Below are 21,774 nucleotides of genomic sequence, written 5' to 3'. Positions count from 1 at the left end.
GAGCGCACGCGAGAGAGCGGGGAGGGCTAAGGAGAGAGGGGGAGAAAGAGAATTCCCCAGCAGGCTCGCTCTGTCCTGTCAGTGCAGAGCACGATGCAGGGCTCGAACCGACGAACCGCAAGATCATGACCTGAGCTGAAATCAAAAGTCGGAAGCTTAACCAGCTGAACCACCCAGGTGCCCCATTGTTAGAAGCTGGATTTTTTTTAAGTTTATTTTATTTATTTTTGAGACAGAGAGAGACAGAGCGTGAACGGGGGAGGGTCGCAGAGAGAGGGAGACACAGAATCCGAAACAGGCTCCAGGTTCCGAGCCGTCCGCCCAGAGCCCGACGCGGGGCTCGAACTCACGGACCGCGAGATCGTGACCTGGCTGAAGTCGGACGCTTAACCGACTGCGCCACCCAGGCGCCCCAGAAGCTGGATTTTTTTAAAGGTGGTTTTGGTTCAAGAAAGAAAGCTAAGCATGTATGTTTATCTTCTTCCCCACCTGAGAGTACAGTTATGTTTCAACTTGTAAAGGCCTAGAAATGATGTTGTAAGAGCACAGGGAGGAGTGCGCATCGGAGCACGAGGGGGCTCTCTCCCTGGAAGGCAGAAAGGAGGTGTAAGTGTGGTGCTGGTGGAGGAAGTTGGGCCGAGGACATGAGTGGAGGGAGTGCGCTCGGGCAAGAGCCCACCCGCCCCGCAGAAGCCCAGAGAAGCTCCCGGCTTGGGGGGACACCTGAGGAGTCGGGAGGGGGACGTGAGCTTGGAAAGAAGGGGAGTAGGTGAAATGTATATAAATCGGCCGGCCACCCCTTTTCCTGTGCTTGCACACAGGCAGCTGACACCTATCCCCGGGCGAAAGTCGAGGGTCCTTTTAAAGAAGAACGATCCAGGGAGCCCTAGAGCGGCCGGTGTGGGTGTGAGCACCTGGGAGCATGTGGCGTCCCCAGGCACCCGTGTGACTGCTGCCCTCGTCCCGTCCCCAGAGCAAAGCCCCCCTCCCTGCTTGGCCACGCACTCCCTCATCCTTCAGCATGTTTGGAAAAACAAAACTGTGGGTCCTGAGAGAAACAAAAATGACTCTGGGAACAGAGAGAACTTGAAAAAGTTTGCCTCCACAGGTTAGAGAAGTGTATCTATAAAATAGAACCAGGAAGACACAAAAGAGTCCGGGTGAGCGTGAACGAGCGTGAACTAGGCTTGACTGAAAATACAGTTCCTAAGCATATTGACTGGAGCAAGATGGACGTGGCGTGAAATTTGCCATTTTAACCCTCGTCCTTTTAATGTCTATTTTGAGAGAGAAAGTGTGAGCCGGGGAGGGGCAGAGAGAGGGAGAGAGAGAATGCCAGGCAGTCTCCATGCTTAGCACGGAGCCTGATGTGGGGCTTGGTCTCAAACCTGTGAGATCATGACCTCAGCCGAAATCAGTAGTCGGACACTTAACCGACTCGGCTACCCAGGTACCCCACCGTTTTAACCATCTTTAAGTGTACAGCTCAGTGACGTCACTACATTCACGCTGTTGTGCAGCCATCATCACCGTTTCCGGAACTTTCCTTCAACACAAATTCTGTACCCATTAAACAACAACCTTTTCAGCCCCTGTCCCCCCAAATTATAATTTTTGACAGAACGTCATTGTAAGGGTTAAAGATGAATTGTCTTGCCTGGAGCATGAGATGAAAGGATATGAGATGAAAATACGGAGGAGCGATGGGAGAGGAGGATTTCAACATGTGATTCACAATGTGGAGGAGAGGAGAGCACCAAAGTGATTATGGGGACACCTCTTGCTTAAGAGGTACACATTTGCTGGACCGAAAAGGCACACTGAATGTCTTGCACGGTGAACCAAAGAGACGTATTTCTACCCATACAATGGGCAGTTTCAGAAGCATAAAGATCCTAGAAGCTTCCAGAAGGAAAATCAGGTCATTTGAGAGTTCTGAGAGAAAATGGTTTTCAGTGTAGAATTCTTTGCTGAGCCAAACTATCCATCACGAGTAACATCGAAGAAGGATGTTCTTAAACATGCAAAGTTTCAGGAAGGTTACCCCATGTGTCCTTCCTTCAGTCAGAGGAAAGGGGGCTCTGTCCTGGGTACAGGGGCTCCAGAACAAAAAGGTGTTGAGTTCATGACCTAGCAGGACTAAGAGATTTGATTAAGTGTTGGGTGTCATAAGGAGGGGCCCAGAAGGAGAGAATTCCAGGGAAGACAAACAAACAGATGTGTCTGAAAATGAACCGAAGTGAAGTGTGGCATACGGGGGTAGGGAAGGGCCCGCCTCTCTGTCACACTTAAAATCGTTCTCCTCTGAGTGACTCGGGGTAATGACTTTGAACCCTAATGGAAGAAATACCCTGGTACAGTCTCTTATTGGATTTCCATTTTTAGAGTCAAATCAATAGATAGAATTTTAAATGTCTATCTAAACATGTAAATGTTTAGAGGACATCACGGTTACTTCACGGTGTTCTCTTTTCCTCAAAACAGCTTTATCAAGTTGTAGTTCACATACCATATAGTTTGCCTCTTTAATGTATTCACTTCAGTCATTTTTAACCGCACAGTGCAGGGGTCCCCAGGACCACCCTCACTTGGGACACACACTGCTGGCTCAGGAGCCCCCACGACCACCGTCAGGCCAGGAATTCGCTAGAGGCACTCATAGTACCCGGAGTGGCTGGTGCACTCCCAGTTAAAGTTAATGACCGCAAAGGAGTATGGGTGAAGGACAGCCCAGGGAAGAGGCACACGGGGCAGGATCCAGGAGGCACTGGGCGCAAGCTTCCAGTTGTCTTCTCGTGGTGGAACCGTGCAGACAGCGCAGGGCCTGTTACTGCCAGCGGTGACGTGTGATGTGTGTGCAGAGTTGTCATCCAGGGAAGCTTGATGGGCCTCGATGTCCAGAGTGTTTGATGGGCCTTGGCCACGCATATTCAGCTGACCGCCAGAGTCACTGGCCTCCAGAGGTCCACTGATGCCGGGTGGGCTCAGGGCCCGAAGGGATGTTGGGCTGTGGTTTTTCTATCCTTTTGAATTGTCGTCTGGCTTTGCTTGCTATCAGGGTAGAATTGGCCTCCGGGTAAGTTGGAAAGTGTTTCCTCCTCTCCTGTTTTTTGGAAGATGTTGAGAAAGACTACTGTTGATTCCTTGAGTATTTGGTCACGGTAGACCATCTACATCTGGGCTTTTCTTTGTTGTAAGTTTTAAAATTATTAGCCTCTGTACTTGTTACAGGTTTTATTGTCTTTCTTCTTGAGTCTGTTTCAGTTGCTTATGTCCTACTAGGAATCTGTTCATGTTGCTTGTTTTTCAGTTGGTTCACATAGAATGTTTCATAGTTTTAAAGCCTTAAAAATCTTATTTTCCCCTATAAGTCGGTAGTGATGTCCCCTCTTCAATTGCTTGTTTAGTGGTTTACACCTTTTCACTTGGTCTAGCTGATCTAGCTGAAGGTTTTTCAGTTTTGCTCATCTTTTCAGAGAACCAACTTTTGGTATTTTTCCTATTATTTTTCTATTCTCTATTTCATTTATTTCTGCTCTAATCTTCATTCTCTTCTTCTGCTTGCTTTAGGTTTACTTTGCTCTTCTTTTTTCCAAAATCTGAGGATGGAGGTTGAAGTTCTTGATTTGAGATCTTTCTTCTTTTTAGTATATGTGTTGATGGTTCTGAAGTTAATACTCGGACTCAGATTTTCTTGAAGAAACAGACCTCCATTTGCCGTTTGTCCTTAGAACAGTTTCCCTCTGGAAATTTAAATTACTGTTTTTTATAATCTGCTCCAATTATGGTGTTTGAAGAGAGAGTGTGGACCTCCTCATGCTGCCATTTTGGATGTGCTCCCGAGTCCTGGTCCTCTGTAGATACCTACTGGTCTGTGTCTGGAGTAACTGAGGTGGTGTCTGAGATGAACATGTGGCAGGCGGGGAGGGTGGGCAGGACAGTCCGTCAGCTGACAGTTGTTGGGAAAGTGATGGTCTGTTGGGTTCATCGTGCCATTCTCTGTGCTTTTCTGTGTAGTCAAAGTTCAGGTTTTTAAACGGAGTCTTGAAAGGCACTTTTAAAAAGTCAGCCCATGAGGGGTCCCACATGCGCATCCCTGCAGGGACCCTGCAGATGGGTCCCATTAGCCCTGAAGCGAACGTGGCTTCAGGATGGAGGGTTCTGTGAAACAGAGTCGTACGTGTCGCAAGGAGGCCAGCGGCCACTCACGTCCGCTAGGTAGCACCTTGGAAATGCACAGCTAGTGGTCCCAGGTTGGCTGATATTTCAGGAGAGGCTGGATGGTGGAATTTTGGTAGAAAACTAGTTGACATCGAAGTCAGAATTACCCAGGAAGAAACACCCGTTGGATGGAACTCGCCTGTGAGCCCCCAGTTTTGCAGCCTGTTTGTAGGCAGGTGATAATTGTGATTCAGTTACAAAGTAGTGCAGACGTTCTCAAGTGTGAGTGTGTGAAAATAAAGTCACAGCTGCTGGAGGTGGGGAAGTGGATGTGGAGAGGGGTGCAGAGACGGGGGAAGGTTAAGTGTCCTCGTTTAAAAAGCAGCAATCCAGGGGCGCCTGGGTGGCTCAGTCGGTTGAGCGTCCGACTTCGGCTCAGGTCACGATCTCACCGTTCGTGGGTTCGAGCCCCGCATCGGGCTCTGGGCTGATGGCTCAGAACCTGGATCCTGCTTCCGATCCTGTGTCTCCCTCTCTCTCTGCCCCTCCCCCATTCATGCTCTGTCTCTCTCTGTCTCAAAAATAAATAAACATTAAAAAAAAAAAATTAAAAAAAAAAAAAAAAGGCAGCAATCCAGGCGCCTGGGTGGCTCAGTCGGTTAAGCATCAGACTTCAGCTCAGGTCATGATCTAATGGTTCATGAGATTGAGTCCCGTGTCAGGCTCTGTGCTGGCAACATGAATCCTGCTTGGGATTCTCCCTCTTTGTCTGCCCCTTCTCGGCTCATGCTCACCCCCCGCCCCAAATGAACTTTTAAAATGATAAATGGCAATCTAGGAGCTCATGCCTGGGGCTGTGGTGTGAGAAATGGGCCATTTGGGACCGTAAGGTGGCCAGTGGACAAACTGGAGTGCTCCGAACGACAGGGAAGAAGAGGAAGGCTGATGAAGGATCACTTGTGTCATGGTACGAGTAGGGAATCAGTGTGGCATCTGAAGGTCACAGTGGTAGAGCCTTGGTATTTATTTTTTTATTTTTATTTTTTTTTTAAATTTTTTTTTCAACGTTTTTATTTTATTTTTGGGACAGAGAGAGACAGAGCATGAACGGGGGAGGGGCTGAGAGAGAGGGAGACACAGAATTGGAAACAGGCTCCAGGCTCCGAGCCATCAGCCCAGAGCCTGACGCGGGGCTCGAACTCACAGACCGCAAGATCGTGACCTGGCTGAAGTCGGACGCTTAACCGACTGCGCCACCCAGGCGCCCCGAGCCTTGGTATTTAAAATGGTCAGAAGTGGCTGCCTAGAGGAGCGGGCCTCCAGAGGATCTCTGTGGCTTTTTCCCATGAAGCCGTAGGTTCTGTGTACCGTGTATACACCGTATACTGATAAATGGAAACATTTTGGGTTGACTCCTGGTCTGGCTCCTGTAGCCAACGTCGTAACTATAACGTTTGCTGTGATCAGAAGGGAGACAAGGAGACATTCATTTGCTAGGGTTTTTTTAACTGTTCGTGAAAATTTTCAAACATATGCAAAAATAGAGAGACACTGGAATAATGAATCCCCAGGCGCCCATCACACAGCTTAATTGAATGAACGGCATGCTAATCTCTCATCTGTTTCCTCTGTGTTTTTTGCTAGAGCATGTTAGATCATGTCATTTCACTCATAAAGGCTTCAGTTGGCTCTAATAAAGGCGTCTGTTTTCACATAACCGCACCTAACCACCAGCACAGCTGACAGAATCAACGACACTTCCTTAGCGTCCCCGATAGGCACTCCGTGTCCACATTTCTCCAGTTGACCAAAAAAAAAAGAAAAAAGGTGATTTAATTGCAAATTCAGGCAGGGCCACTGCATTTGGTTATCAAGAGTCCTTTTTGGTGCCATTTTGTAATCTTTGGCTTGTTTTCTCTTCCCAGGCCATGAGTGCAGCCGTGTGCTTTATGATTGATGGTAGGTACCCACCTGTATCTGACTTGAGCCTGAGTAGATAAGCCTTTTCTCTTTACAATTTGCCGTGTCCTCTTCCTAAACAATAATCATGCCGTCACAGAGGCCCTTGTGAGCATGGCTCACCTCTGTGATCTCTGCCGTGGTGATGAGCTCTCATTCATATATTTAACATCCTAGCCTCCCTGCTTCCTAACAGCTGGCCCTGGGCACCTTTCTGTGCCTCCCTGCCTGTGAAATGTCACAAGAGGACCTTTTGCAAAGGGGGCTTTGGGGATTCAGTGAGGTAATGTTGATAAAGCACCAGACGGCACCTGGCCTGTGAGAGCCATGTCGTGTTTATTTGACCTTAGGCCTACTTGGGGTAGGCCACCCATTTACAGCCAGCCCCACAGGGTGTGCTTAAATCGATATTCACAGTGAGACAAGTCTTTGACTCTTTCTCTCCTTAAATATAACTGGTTTTGACTGTTCTTTTTCTCTTCTGTTTGGGGGTGGGGGGGATCCAGTCATTTAATTGTTTGATTTTCCAGATCAGAAACGTATTCATTGGAATACTATAATTAAGACAGTTAGATGAATATTGACCTTTTCAACGCAAAGAATTATAACACTATTTTTCAAATTACTCGTTAGCCTCTGTACAGCCCACGTTGGATTTTTGCCGAAGACTGGACAGCATTGTTGGGCCCCAGCTCACAGTGCTGGCATCTGACATTTGTGAGCAGTTTAACATCAACAAAAGAATGTCTGGGTTTGTACTTTGCTTCGTGTTTACTTTCTAGCACTTAACTGGTTTGGGAAGAATAAGGGTAGTTTTTATATAAGAATATGGATGGTATTATCAACGGTGTTTTTTCTGAATCCAGAGAAAAATGGTTCATTCCTGTCTGAAAAGCTCCCTGGAGAACTGTTCCTGAGTTTTCCTCCTCCACGATGGGGGGTGGGGCTGAGTCTTCTGTGGACACGTTCCCTCAACTCTCCCCTGACTGTGGCGTAAACTACGGGGTTCGGTGTGTTGGCTGTGCCTGTGGGCTGGACCTCGTGAGGACCCCTCACATCCCCCTTGACCAGCCCAGTTGTGAAATTCACACTGGCAGTGGTAACCAGAAGGGTTCTGCCTCTTGGGGACAGAAAGCACTTTGCCTCTTGTGCAGAAATGTGTGGGGTGAAGGTAGGTGTGATGTGGGCCCTTAGGGCGCTGGGCCTGAGTCTCGTGCCTTGCAGGGCCCTCGCTCGAGTATCGGGAGACTCACGTTAAACTCCCGTTGGTTCTGAGAACTCTGGAGAGTCCTTGAACCTCCTCCTCCTCTCTTAGTGTAAGGTCAGATTGCTGGAAAGATGAAGTGAGCACAGGGGAAGTACTTTGAGAAATAAAAGCCCTCTTCATATGGGTGTCCGTATTTTGAGAAGTTACTAACATGTGAATTTACGTATAACCTGTGTTTACGGTGATCTCCTGCTGGGTGTGGTCTTACGTAAGCACCGGCCTGTGGAGAGGTCCCAGGCAGGCTGCAGGTGGAGGTGTGCGTGGGCTGCGTGTCCTTGTGTGGATTGTTCCTTGCCGCAGCTTACTGGGCGTGAGAAAAGATAAAGCCGAGAAGTGAGCGCACCTGCCCGCTCCGTCTTTCAGTGCTGCTTCATCGTCTAAGGTTTTCACCACGAAACTGCCAGGTGGTCTTTTCTGAAGGAGGCAGGAGTCAGATCTGTTTGGTACCGTGCGAGGACGAACTGTTGAGTGGAGCGAGGGAAAGTGAAGCTCCCTGCTTCCCCAAGACCCGGGGACACTGCTGGGCACGTCTGCCTGTGCTTCCCACGTGCCGTATGTGCAGTAACTCGGCGACAGACGTGGGAGGTGGTCCTGCCGTCAGGCACCTTCTGTCCCACTGCCCTCGGGGTTGTACGGAAATCACACCCATTTTTCCCTTTTTTAACTTTGGTTTTGCTGGGTTTTATGATATACAATTGGAGATTTATATGTAGTTCATTTTACTAGTCATTTCCATTAGGTTTCTGTCTTGAGTGTCATATCTGAGGCTTTCCACCCCAGTATCGTAAAAACATGCCATTTGTGGGGGGCACCTGGGTGGCTCAGTTGGTTAAGAGTCCAACTTTTGATTTCGGCTCAAGTCACGATCTTATGGTTGATGAATTTGAGCCCCACGTGGGGGCTATGTGCTGACAGTGTGGAGCCTGCTTGGGATTCATTCTCATTCTCTCTCTCTCTCTCTCCCTCCCTCCCTCCCTCCCTCCCTCCCTCCCTCCCTCCCTCTCCCTCCCTTTCTTTCCCTCCCTCCCTCTCTCCCCCCCTTCCTCCCTTCCTCCCTTCCCCTCCCTCCCCCTCTCCCCCTCTCTCTGCCCTCTGTTGCTCTCTCTTAAAACATAAACTTAAAAACCCCAGAAAACTGCCACTTTTATCTCCAGAACTTTCATGGTTTTATCTTCTGTGTTTCGATCTTTAATTCACCTGGAATTTTTAAGGGCTAAAGGAAGGAAGATTTTTTTCCCCAAATTGATACAGTTTCAAGAAAGGACAGGGCCTTGGATATTATCTACTTATCTATTTTCATTAGAAACAGTTTTCTCTCTGATATTTTATTAGGAAAATTTCCAGATATAGGAAGGTGGAAAAATGACTCTGTGAACACACAGCCCCCACGTAGATTCCACGGTTAACACTTGGCCGTGTATGGTTTGGCACAGCTCCGTCTGTCACGGAGGACGGTTTCTGACAGTCACCAGAACCACTGTGTAGCCTCAGCAGTCCCTGAAAGGTGGGGCGCCTGGAAGACTTGACGGTAAAGCATACAATTTAAGGGTGTGCCGAAGCACAGGGACTCAGAGGCGTATTGTTTTTGACTCCGAAAGTTGATTTGGGGGCACCTGGGTGGCTCAGTCGGCTAAGCGTCCGACTTCAGCTCAGGTCGTGATCTCTCGACTCCCGGGTTCCTAAGTTTGAGCCCCGCATTGGGCTCTCTGCTGTCAGCGCAGAACCCGCTTCAGATCCTCTGTCTCCCTCTCTCTTCGCCTCCCCTGCTTGTGCTCTCCCTTTCTCTCTCTCAAAAATAAGCGTAAAAAAAAAATTTTTTTTTTAAGTTGACCTTAAGGATGCATCTGAGATTTTATATGTAAGCGGCTCTCACTTGCCAAACCGTAAGTATCAGCTGACTAGAGGGAAATGCTTTTGAGTACAAAAGATACTTTGCTTTTCTCCTGGAAATCCTCCTGACCCAGATCAGACCGTTTTACATGCCAGTCCCAGGACCTGGGAGACACGTCCCAGAGAAATGGGAGGGAGGCCTGAGGGAGGCAAGAGACCCCCATGTCGGCCCCTCCAGACAGTTGCTGAGAGGTGGGGGGCTGCTGCGCTCGGCAGGACGGGTCAGCGCCAGGGCCTCCGTGCCCGCCTGTTGTCTCAGCCCCACCCCCACTGGACAGCACCCGTAGGGCCAGCTCAGGGCGTAATATTTAATGTCGAATCCCTACACGTAAGCTACAGCTTTTAATGTTCCTTGTGAAATTGAGGTCACCCCTTTACAGAATGGCATGAAGTGGGTTTGTTTGGTCTTTGGTTTCTATTGTATGATGCCTCAACTTTTTTCTACTCAAGGACTTAGAGTTCAATTATTTTAAACCTTTTCTTTTTTTGAGAGTAATTTATGTCCTTATTTTTATTTTATTTATTTATTTATTTATTTATTAACATTTATTTATTATTGAGAGACAGAGACAGAGCGTGAGCAGGGGAGGGGCAGAGGGAGAGGGAGACGCAGAATCTGAAGCAGGCTCCAGGCTCCGAGCTGTCAGCACAGAGCCCGACGCGGGTCTCGAACTCACGGACTGTGAGATCATGACCTGAGCTGAAGTCGGACGTTCAACCGACTGAGCCACCCAGGCGCCCCGTGTCCTTATTTTTAAATTCAAAAGTGTAAATATTGTATCTTTTTAGACTTGTACATACACATATGTAAACAGTGGTATATATAGTGTTCTTCACTGATGGGTTTTTTAAAAATGTTTGTTTATTTATTTTGAGAGAGAGAATCCCAAGCAGGCTCCATGCTGTCAGCACAGAGCCCAAAGGGGGGCTCGATCCCACAAACCACTAGATCATGACCTGAGCCGAAACCAAGAGTTGGACGCTCAACTGAGCCACCCAGATGCCCCTTTACTGATGGGTTTTTAAAAATAGATCATGCTGTAGATCTGTAGCTTGTAAAAACGATGTGGCGTGAACATCATTTTAAACCAACAAATATGGATCTGCCTATTCTGCTCCGTGGCTTCACGGTACTTACTTGGATAGTTTGTTTGCGTTCTGTCTGTGTAGTCGCTGTTCCTGTCGACGGGCAGTCTGCCTCTGGCCGTTAGCATTAACATGGTTCTGCATTAAACAGTCTGGTGCAGACATCTACCCATCCTCTTAGGACCTGTCCCTGGAGTGGAGGTCTGGGGCACAGGGAATGCATAGTGACAGTGTGAGTCCCCTCCCACAGGGGCTACAGCCCTAGTTCTCCGAGTCATGTCTTGATGCCTGATAGGTGACGCCGAGGTTGGTGGTTCTGTCTCTTCCACAAATTGCCAGTCTGGGTCCATTGGCTCTTCCCACTGAAGTGCTTCGTATTCTTTCTTCTACGTCACTGCTCTTAACGTAATACCCTTCGGTCATATCATACGTGTTTTTCTAACTTTGGTTTTACTGTTTGTTATAATATGTTTGGGGTTTATACGTAGTCATTTTTATTAGTCGTTCCCTCTAGGTTTCTGTTTTCACTGTCATGCTTGTGATTTTCCACCCCAGTAGCCTAAGAATGTGCCATTTTTATCTCAGGGGCTTTTATGGTTTTATCTTCTGTGTCTCCATCTAATTCACCTGGAATTTTTTTAAAATCTAGTTTATTATGAAATTGGCTAACATACAGCGTGTACAGTGTGCTCTTGGTTTTGGGAGTAGATTCCTATGGTTCATGGCTTCCCATACAGCACACAGTGCTCATCCCAGCAAGTGCCCTCCTCAGTGCCCATCACCCATTCCCCCCTCCCTGCTGTCTACCCTCAGTTTGTTTTCTGTATTTAAGAGTCTTTGATGGTTTGCCTTCTTCCCTCTCTGTTTATAACTATTTTTCCCCATTCCCATCCCCCATGGTCTTCTGTTAAGTTTCTCAGGATCCATGTGTGAGTGAAAACATACAGTATCTGTCTTTCTCTGATGGACTTAATTTCACTCAGCATAATACCTTCCAGTTCCATCCACGTTGCTACAAATGGCAGGATTTCATTCTTTCTCATTGCCAAGTAGTATTCCATTGTATATATAAACATGCATAATATATATAAACCACATCTTATTCATCTATTCATCAGTCAAGGGACATTTACATTTAGGCTCTTTCCATAATTTGGCTATTGTTGAAAGTGCTGCTATAAACATTGGGGTACATGTGCCCCTGTGCATCAGCACTCCTGTGTCCCTTGGGTAAATTCCCAGTAGTGCTATTGCTGGGTCATAGGGTAGATCTATTTTTATTTTTTTGAGGAACCTCCACACTATTCTCCAGAGTGGCTGCACCAGTTTGCATTCCCACCAGCAGTGCAAGAGGGTCCCCGTTTCTCCACATCCTCGCCAGCATCTATAGTCTCCTGATTTGTTCATTTTGGCCACTCTGACTGGCGTGAGGTGGTATCTCAGTGCGGTTTTGATTTGTATTTCCCTGATGAGGAGCGACGTTGAGCATCTTTTCATGTGCCTGTTGGCCATCTGGATGTCTTCTTTAGAGAAGTGTCTTTTCATGTTTTCTGCCCATTTCTTCACTGGAATATTTGTTTTTCGGGTGTGGAGTTTGGTGGGCTCTTGATAGATTTTGATAGGGCTTTGATAGGGCTTTGATAGCCCTTTGTCCGATATGTCATTTGCAAATATCTTTTCCCATTCCGTTAGTTGCCTTTTAGTTTTGTTGATTGTTCCCTTTGCATTGCAGAAGCTTTTTATCTTGATGAAGTCCCAGTAGTTCATTTTTGCTTTTAATTCCCTTGCCTTTGGAGACGTGTCAAGCAAAAAATTGCTGCGGCGGAGGTCAGAGAGGTTGTCGCCTGTTTTCTCCTCTAGGGTTTTGATGGTTTTCTGTCTCACATTTAGGTCTTTCACCCATTTCACCTGGAATTTTTAAGGACTAGAGGCAGCGCTCTAACTTAAGTTTTCCCCCAAATTGAGACTTTGCTGAGTCTGAGATGTTCGTTTCTATTTTGCATATGTCTCTTCACTGGCTAGTTGTGATACTGAATTTGAAAAGGTGTGAGGAGGGCGAAGTTCAGAGGTATTAGCAAAGGAGACCGTTGGGGCACCTGGATGGTGCAGTCAGGTAAGCTTCCAACTCTTGATCTCAGGGTTGTGATTTCAAGCCCCACGTTGGGCTCTGCACTGAGCGCAAAGCCTACTTTAAAAAGGCTGCCCTCATAGCTGTGGGCAATTTTTATAATCCTTTTCATCAGTCTTTTTGAATGAATTTGGCGGGGGGGGGGGGGGGGGGACTCAACCCAGTTGCTCCGGAGGTTGAGGATGTTAGGCTTTCTACAAGAAGTGAGGAGTGCAACCGTGGACTGAGCGTTGGTAACGATGAGACCCAGGACGGGATGCCAGGCAGGAAGAAGGCGAGGGCGGTGGGTTGGCCTGGCGGGCGTGCAGAGGTGGTGCCGGGGGAGCGCAGGCAGGGAAGCCTTCCTTCCAGGGCGTGGTTCACGGGCATAGTCTAAGGGCTCAGCTGTGCCTCCCTTCCTAATCCCCCTGGACACGCAGAGGAGCAATAGCTGTAACATGTAACTCCCACATGAAGACCAGTTTTCCTTCTTACAATATCCATATCGGTCAATTCGGAATCTTCCCTTTTTGTTTGGTTTGTTAAGTGTGGAATGGCCATCCTCACTTAGAAACCGTGCGTCTGGCAAACCTTAGTCGCCTGGAACGAGGCCCAGAACAGGTCAAGCCACCAGATGGTCTCGGGGCCCCAGCCAGCCGTTGACGTCCCCAGGGAAACGCTGCAAGTGGTCAAACACCTGCTGGACATCTGCTGACCTCCTCCCTTGGTTCAGAGCCTGCAGTGACCTTCCCTGGCACGCCTCTGAGGTTTGGCTAGGTGTTCATGTACCTGGTCCTTAAACGTCTCCTCAAACTGACGCCGTTTACTCATGGGAAACGTCCCTGTGACCCTGCCAATCACAGCTACTTGGGTTTTCTACCAGTAGTAGAAGAAAGGGGCCGAGGGCAGACAGAAAACAGAAAATCTTTTTTAAAAAAATTAGCGGGCACTCAGCGTAGAATACAACCACTTAAGACAGGCCCCACCTTCCCGTGTTCTTCAAGGCTGTCATTACTGTGCTCCCGTCTTGTCAGCCTAACCTCCTAACAAACCGTCAGCAAGAATTCTGTAGTATTTCCCCGGGTTCAGTGCGTTTTACATTGATGTCATTAACCGTATGCAGCGTGTTCTTTTTTAAGGCGGCAAGAAATTTGTGTTTCTGTGTTTAGGGGGAAACATGCTTTGGGTGTTTAAGAGGCGTCCGTGTTAGCTCTTGGGAAAAGATACCAGGTGGCCGTGGCTGCTCCTTCCAAACCAGCTCACCGTTGGTCACATGGTGCTTTGGATGTAGCTAAGAAGCCTGTAGGGTGGACATTGTCCTGTTTTCACTGTGAGTGGGCCTCTCCTTCTTCAGCGGTGCAAGTTAATAGTGAAAGGGCAAGTAGCAGTTTTTCTGTTTCTCTGTGTTCTCCTCGTGGAAGGCGGTGGAAAGAGGCCACATTGGCCCCTGTCTTAACCACTGAACAACATTTGCTAATGTAAATCTCCATGAGGGGCACCAAAGAAATAATTTAGATCTTCTAAGAAGGCATTTTACACATTCTGAATGAGGGTAAGAGGGAGGCTACAGAGAGGGTTTTGGGGTTAGGAGACCGGAACTGCAGGCCCGATCAGGGTTGGGTGGAAGTTTGTCTACTCAGACAACTAAATTCACAGCTCTGGCCAAGCATCTTAAATGTTTCATCTTTCCAGTTTTTCTTGGGGTTATACTTGCTGTTCTTAGTTTTAGGAGCCTACTGAAAACATATTCTGGTTTTGTAAGAATTCTCTTTTCATTTTCCTGGAAACTAAGCCATCCACATTCTTTCTTTGCCTAGATGTAAAGTATTACAGTAGTAACCCACTTTTCCGGAGGTCGGATTTCCGGCACCCTCAGCCCACCAGAACATGGCTGCTAACCCTGAAGTAAGCAGAGAAGGCTTCTGAGCCCCCTCCAGTGGCAGGGCTGCTCAGGCTGTCCCCAGACCCCCGAGTGTCACTTAAGTAAGGGTGCAGTGAGAGGGAGGGCGGGAGGCCCCGGGAGCTGTGGCCTGGCCATCGGAGTGGTTCCCCGAGGGGTCCGGCCTCTGACCCGGGAGGCGGCGGAGTAGCATTGTCCAGCCATTCCAAATAATAAGATGTATTCCAATGAAAATACTCATCACTGTTCAGCAGAAGCGCCTCAAACGCCTCAGAATGGTCTCCATTTAGGGTGATGAGAGCTTTGTGACTCAGACTAGCCAACTTCAGTTCTGTGGCAGATTAAACACAGGGGGCACGGCACGTTCATCCCCCAGGACGGAGATAAATGAGCCGTCACTCTCCTAAAACAGGTCAGCAAACAACTTCTGCACAGGGCCAAATAATACATATTTCAGATTCTTTCGGCTGTATATGTTGCAGAAAGTGGCCATAGACAATACCCGAACATACGGGGATGGCCACGTTGCAATAAAACTTGATTTAAAAAAAAAAAAAAGGCCACATTTGGTCCCAGGGCCACTAATCTGTTTGCTGACCCCTCTGCTGGAAGGCAGATGGCCTGTATTGAGTTTGCATTTATTTCCAAAAATTCAAAATGCAGCAAATAATCAAGTGATTGCCATTTCCAAAGCACTGTTATTGCAAAGTGGTTATAGTACTGGTTTTTCAAAAGCTAAGCTTCAGCTTTCTGGAAAATTCCATCCTATTGAATGCCTCATGGATCTCAAATAAGTTACTAGGGAACGAAGAGCCTGTTGCGTCTTCACTGAGATTCTTGATTTGAAGGCCCAGACGTCGAAAATATAAGGCCTTACGTAGCTACATGGATTTAAGGTTTTAACAATGTGGTTGTATTGTTTGGAGAATTATTCTTGGAGAACGTTACCATTGTGATGACATGTTTTCACAGGTCTGAGAAGGAGCCCCAGTTTAAGTTTATCTACTTCAACCATATGAATTTAGCAGAGAAAAGTACAATTCACATGAGGAAAACCCCTAGTGTGTCACTCACATCCGTGCATCCGGATTTGATGAAGATTCTGGGTGACATCAACAGTGACTTTACCAGGTAATTCGAACAACTTCTCGGATTCGGACTTCTCAGATTAGGTGTCCCCCTTTTTTTTTTTTTTTTTTTTTTTGTAATTTTTTTTTTTAACGTTTATTTATTTTTGAGACGGAGACAGAGCATGAATGGGGGAGGGGCAGAGAGAGAGGGAGACGCTTAACCGACTGAGCCACCCAGGTGCCCTGAGGTGTCCTCTTTCTAACGGGAGAAGAGGCGCTGAAGGAATCCTCATCGAAGCCGAGCGGCCCAGAGCCGCTGCAGAGGGCCCCACTTGCGAACAGAGTAGAGGAGGCCCCCGGGTCACTGGCCACTTGCACGGGACTCCCCAGACTTTTCAGATGGCTAGTTTTCTGGTTTCTTTTGTTTTTCTTCAAAGGTTTTTGCTTTAGTTTTTTTTTTTTTTTTAACTTTTTTTTATTTATTTTTGAGACAGAGAGAGACAAAGCATGAACGGGGGAGGGTCAGAGAGAGAGGGAGACACAGAATCTGAAACAGGCTCCAGGCTCTGAGCTGTCAGCACAGAGCCCGACGTGGGGCTCGAACCCACGGACCGCGAGATCATGACCTGAGCCAAAGTCGGCCGCTTAACTGACTGAGCCACCCAGGCGCCCCTGCTTTAGTTTTTTAATGTTTGAGAGAGAGAATCAGCCGAGAGCACAGAGCCTGATGCGGGGCTCGGTCTCACAAACCATACCGTGAGATCATGACCTGATCCAAAATCAAGAGTCGACGCTCTGTGAACTAAGCCACCCAGGCGCCCCTAGTTTCCGGTTTCTCATGTGAGAGTGTGTGTCGCTCACGCTGCAGCTAAACAGCTAACACACTGTTGCCTGTTGGAACCCTTGTCTTGCAGAGTGGATGAAGACGAGGAGATCATCGTAAAAGCAATGAGCGACTACTGGGTGGTCGGGAAGAAGTCTGACCAGCGGGAGCTGTATGTTATCCTGAATCAAAAAAATGCAAACCTGATCGAAGTAAATGGTAAATAGAAGCTGGGCGTGGTGCAGAACTTCGCCGCTGTCTGTCCTTTCACTGTGGTCAGAAACCCGCTAGAGAGGAGACACGGCTGTTGATGTCAAAGGAAACCGTCCTTTGGTCCATCCTGTGTTCTCCAGAAGCACAGTTCCTTGAAAAAGTTCCTTGAAAAAGTTTTCACGTTTCCTGTGGAAAATGTCGCTATGTTTTGGAAACTTGGCACCGGCCAAAGGAAATGATTTTCTGTAATGCTAAATGGAAAAAAAAAATCCTGTGCCTTCATACAATGTGTATACAGATGTCCACTCTGATCCCCGGTGACAAAGACCCACCCCGTGGCAGGGCGGGCCGGTTCACTGGCAGCTTCCAGGCCCCCATGCGCGCATTGTTCCAGCACCGGCCTTGGCTGATCCTCACAGCTCTTTGCGCTGGCGGAGGGGGGAGCGTGTCCCCTTCACGGCCTCCGCTCCCTTGCTGCACCGCATACGGCCTGGAGCAAGGAGTGGGACGTTTGGGAGAGCGCCGCATGGACAACAGTGAGGTTTGAGGTTTCATTCTCCGCACGTGTCTGCTGCGACACGGTTCGTCTCTCCCATCGGTGCCTCTAGTGAGACTCGTGCGCGTTAGAAACCGCAGGAAACGCGGCCCCGGGTGCAGTGGGAATTGAGTGGCGTCACGATGGCGCCGCCTCCGCGGAGCACTTGAACCACGGCCCGGGTGGCAGCTAGGGTTTCTGGGGCATGGCACCCAACATTTTAGACTTGGGCTGCAGCCCCCAGCCTGTGGGTGTCTCAGGCGCTTGCGGGGCTAGGCGTGCACTTCCCGGGCCCGGAGGAGTGGCCTGTGGCTGTGACACGGCACTGAGGTCCCAGGGACAATAGGCTTTTTTTCCCCATTGTCTTGACTCATGAGCGTTTCTTGCCCAAGCCTGAGACTGAAGGTTGGCAAATGCGGCCATTTGCTGGCAGCTAGCTGTATTCCAGAAGAGTTTAAGGGACCAGTCTGTGTCATAGAACCTTTCCAGTGAAAACCTCTGTTTCTCACTCCCTGTTTCTGTCTTTTGCAGAAGAGGTGAAGAAACTTTGTGCGACGCAGTTCAATAACATATTCTTCCTGGATTGACGGATAACGGCTCGCCGGGACATCTTTTAAAAAAACAACTCAGCAGGCATTCTGTTTACCACTGCAGGTTCTCGGTCATATTATTGACTGAATTAATGACAATAGTAAAGCAATACTTGCTTTGAAGAATCAAATTTCTACTCAGTCTGATGATCCCTGGGGTTTTTAGATTTTACATATTTATGTGGAAATAATTAAAGGTAGTCGGCTACATCTCCCATCATTCCATTCTTTTGACATTATGTGAATATTTTACTGGGAAATAAGACTAATAAATTGTTAAGGTTTTTAAAATTCTGGTTTTGCTTGGAGTCTCGCGCCTGTTGTTTGTTTGTAGACCACTCCGCCCAGTGGGCGCTGTCTGTGGCTCATCCTTGGGGATTTTCTAGAGCTGCTAGAGCTCCCAGGATTCGCGCCCCCCCCCCCCCCCCCCCCCCCCCCCCGGTCACTAGACCTGCAGGGGCGAACTCTGAGGCATTTGCCCAAAGTAATTGCTAGACCTTGGTTTTTCTCTTGAGTACTGATGTGATTTTTAGACCACGTATAATAGAACTTCACAAAAGTGCTATGGTCTAAACATAAAGCGTTCTGCATGTGTCCTGTAGAACCCTGAGGGGTCACAACTGCCTGTGTCTTCACAGCTGAGATGTATTCTGGCTGGATTTAAAAAAAATTTTTTTAATGTTTGTTTATCTTAGCGACAGAGCACCAGCTGGGGAGGGGCAGAGAGAGAGGGAAGACACAGAATCCGAAGCAGGCTCCAAGCTGTCAGCACAGAGCCCGACGCGGGGCTCGAACTCACGAACTGTGAGATCATGACTGAGCTGAAGTCGGAAGCTTAACCAACTGAGCCAGCCAGGTGCCCCCAGAGATCCTATTTCTTGACCTGCACTATGCCAAGCTCTGAGCCAAGGGTTTTTTAATTAATTTTTAAAATACTCCAGGCTCTGAGCTGTCAGGCAGAGAGCCTGATGCAGGGCTTGAACTCATGAACTGTGAGATCATGACCTGAACTAAAGTCGGACGCTTAACTGACTAAACCACCCAGGCACCCCTGAATTTTACCTAAGTTAACCTACTGTTGGTAGTCTCAACATCCCAGTTTGGGCGGAAGCTAGCCAGGCACGGTCTGGGAAAACGAACCACCCCAGCTCCAGGCGGGGCTCCTCACTGTCGGCCCTCAGGCAGCCCGCATGAGCCCGCTGTCAGGGCGGAGAACGGATGACTGCTCGTCCACCTGGAGTACTCTTGTCCCTCTCGTGTCTTACGTAATGTACGGTTTCGGTTATGAAATCACAAATCACTCTTATCCCGTGAGCTACTTGAGGTTGTGTTTTATTAGTTTCCAGCGACAGGCTTCCTGTGTTGAGTGTTCGTTGCTGACTTAGTAATTGCAGCATAATTACATCATCATCTGGAAATACATCCTTCAAAGTTGTACTTTTGACCATAAAACATAGTCCGTGTTTATCCTCTGTTGCATTCTTGTGTGTTCAAACTTTTTAGTTTGCTTGCTAAAAATATCTATATCCCCCCTAAATAACTGTCTTTTTGATCTGTTTCTTCTCTGTAATCCTTTAGCTTTTGCAAGGCTAGTATGTAAGATGCTGAGGAATCATGCGTCTTTTTGTTGTTGGTCCTTTTATCATTATTTCTAGTTTTATCCCTATTCAGATGTTTCCTTTAAATTCTGTTCTTAATATTGCTCACGATTCCAGTCATTTTGATTAGATTTTCCTGGTCCATCTTTTTCCATCTCTGTTTTTATCCTTTGTTGTTTATTCATTTTGAGAGAGAACGGGGGAGGGGCAGAGAGAGAGGGAGAGAATCCCAAGCAGGCTCCGCACTGTCAACATGGAGCCCGATGCACGGCTCGAACCCAAGAACCGTGAGCCAAGATGGAGTTGGGATGCTTAACCAAGGACCCAGGTGCTCCAAGAGGGTTTTCTTATAAAGAATAACATTGAAATGAGTTTCTATTTTGTTTTTTTTTGTTTAAATGTTTATTTATAAGACAGCGTGAGCAGGGGAGGGGCAGAGAGAGACAGAATCCGAAGCAGGCCTGATGTGGGGCTTGAACTCGAGCTGTGGGATCATGACCTGAGCCGAAGTTGAATGCTTAATCAACTGAGCCACCCAAGTGTCCCGAAATGAGTTTCTATTTTGAACCCAGCTAATGATATGGGGGCTTGGGGATTGGGAAGGGAACCTGCTCACACTGGGGAGGTATATTGGCACTGTCCCACCATCTCTGGCGATTTCGGTTCCCAGCCTCTTTGTTGTTTTCCCATTTCCCCAGCTTCATGTTGAACGATTGTTTCCTTCCCTCTGTTAGTTTGGAAGCCGTAGAGTGTATTTTTATGCTTCAGGTGGTCACTCATATTTAACACAAATCATTAGTATAACAGTGTATGAGACGTAGTTTCACTTAGTGCTGAGCACACCTGTTCGTCAGCTTTTCTGCCTTGGTGTTTCGTCCCTGTGGTGTCTGCAGTGCTGGGGAAGGCACGGGGCCGGAGAAGAGGCCGCACGTGAGGACAGGTAGGACTTGGACCTGGGTCACTTACAGGGGCAAAGCAGGGCGGTGGGGGGGGTCCGGGCTTGGCAGGGGGCCTGAAGAAATGTTTAAATTTGTATACTACCACTTGTCTTCCGATAAGTTTTATCAGATTCTAAATTGCATCACCGATACCGTACTTGGATTAAAAAAAAATACATTCAACGCATGCTCATTTAATACCCATGTGTGTATTTTCATTCAGCTCTGTTTTCAGGCATGTCCGTGATTTAACTGTGTAAGAAACCTGAATTGCAGTGGGCCCAGGCAGTTATTTCAAAAACACTGAAACAAGGTACAATACAATTTTATTAGGAAATGTGTTACAGAGCTTTGGTTCTAAGCTTTTGTATCTCGTTCTTGGGGTTCGTTTACAAACCCAGTAACTGTTACTTTCTCTTCTTCTTGCTTGTGACGGGCTTGCTGGATTGGGACACCACGGTGTCCTCTTTAGGGGGGCTCGATGTGAAAGTGGAGGACGGGGCGTCGACCGGCTCCTTGATCACAGTGATGTCCACCTCAGAGTCTTGTTTTTTGGTCTCTTCCTCTCTCAAGCTATTCAGCCTAGGGCAAGAAGCAAACCCGGGAAGGTATCCTTATTTACTTTTTATTTTGCAATCTCAAAACCTGTTTTATGCTATATTTGGTGTATAGTAGGCCACACCTAGATTTCAACAGTTTTTGCAAGCAAAACTGTAAACTCTCATCACTTTGCCTGAAATGGAAAGTGATGCCATACCCAGACAGTCCGGAATGACATTTTCACATAGCCGAACAGACTTCTGAACCCCTTTCCTCTGTAGCAACTTAGCCGCTAGTGAGTGGCCTTTAAAAATCTCGGGGTCTTTGCCCTGAAGTATAGTTTAATGCTTTCTTTACCAACAGGCTCAAGGCATGCTTTGCAAAGAGCAGGCTTCAGCACCCTGGACAGACATGACTGTACGGTTCTCCACCGTGGTTCTAGAAAGGTAGCCAAACAACAGGTAGGGGTTGCTCACCACGTGCCAGGCACTGTTCTTGACACTTTACAGCATCGGCTCACTAAATCCTCACCACAGCCCTAGGGGGGTTCGTGTCCACTTACAGATGGGGAAACTGAGGCATGGTGACGGGCCCTGCCCGGGGCCACCTACGTGTCAAGGGGTAGGGTTAGGATCTGAACCCAGCAGCCTAGCCCCGTGGGCCTCTGCGCTCCGTGGGAGCCTTGGGGCTCAGTCATCCTCACCCCCCAAGTGAGCCAATGGCCGCAAGCAGGACCCTTCCCTGCCGTCCCATGTTCTCGGTGCCAGGGGAAGAGCTGCCTCCCTCAGGAAGCCACACACGTGTAAAGACGGGAAGGCAAGGCAAGGGAGGCTCCTGCAGGACGGGGGCTGAAGGGCTCTGGTAGGTCACCTGGCTTCCAGCTCTTCGTTTTCCAGCCTCCGCCGATGGGCCGTGGCCGCGTCCTGTAGCCGGTCTTTGCTGACTTTCTCCTTGAGGGCTTCTACACGTTTGTGTGCGTGGAAAAGCATGTTCACAAAAAAGATATACATACTCGTGATCCAGACGGTGAGTTTTTCCTTTTGTTCATCCTTAGATTTCTCTTTTCTCTCTGGAAGAAAGTTTAACTGAAATCAGCA

The 21,774-nt window shown here is 48.0% G+C and overlaps 2 protein-coding genes across 3 annotated transcripts in view; one reads left to right on the top strand and one right to left on the bottom strand.

The window, feature by feature from the left end:
• Window positions 1–17,892, top strand: part of CCZ1 (CCZ1 homolog, vacuolar protein trafficking and biogenesis associated) — a 34,212-nt gene extending 16,320 nt beyond the window's left edge. The window contains exons 11-15 of the mRNA XM_043559663.1: window positions 6,087–6,120; window positions 6,754–6,871; window positions 15,343–15,501; window positions 16,355–16,482; window positions 17,543–17,892. Of these exons, the coding sequence (XP_043415598.1) occupies window positions 6,087–6,120; window positions 6,754–6,871; window positions 15,343–15,501; window positions 16,355–16,482; window positions 17,543–17,598 (495 nt within the window). The 3' untranslated portion in view covers window positions 17,599–17,892. The remainder of the gene's footprint in view (window positions 1–6,086; window positions 6,121–6,753; window positions 6,872–15,342; window positions 15,502–16,354; window positions 16,483–17,542) is intronic.
• Window positions 17,893–20,446: 2,554 nt separating this feature from the next.
• The window catches only part of LOC122471270 (radial spoke head 10 homolog B-like), a 62,087-nt gene continuing 60,759 nt past the window's right edge, over window positions 20,447–21,774 (bottom strand). For both annotated transcript variants that reach the window (XM_043559660.1, XM_043559661.1), the window contains exons 19-20: window positions 21,548–21,746; window positions 20,447–20,719 (exon numbers count right to left, since the gene is read on the bottom strand). In XM_043559660.1, the coding sequence (XP_043415595.1) occupies window positions 20,545–20,719; window positions 21,548–21,746 (374 nt within the window). In that variant the 3' untranslated portion in view covers window positions 20,447–20,544. The remainder of the gene's footprint in view (window positions 20,720–21,547; window positions 21,747–21,774) is intronic.

The sequence above is a fragment of the Prionailurus bengalensis genome, chromosome E3 (assembly GCF_016509475.1).
Source record: "Prionailurus bengalensis isolate Pbe53 chromosome E3, Fcat_Pben_1.1_paternal_pri, whole genome shotgun sequence".
NCBI lineage: Eukaryota > Metazoa > Chordata > Mammalia > Carnivora > Felidae > Prionailurus > Prionailurus bengalensis.
Note: the sequence above shows the minus strand (reverse complement) of the source record. Positions and strands in the feature narration are given on the sequence as shown.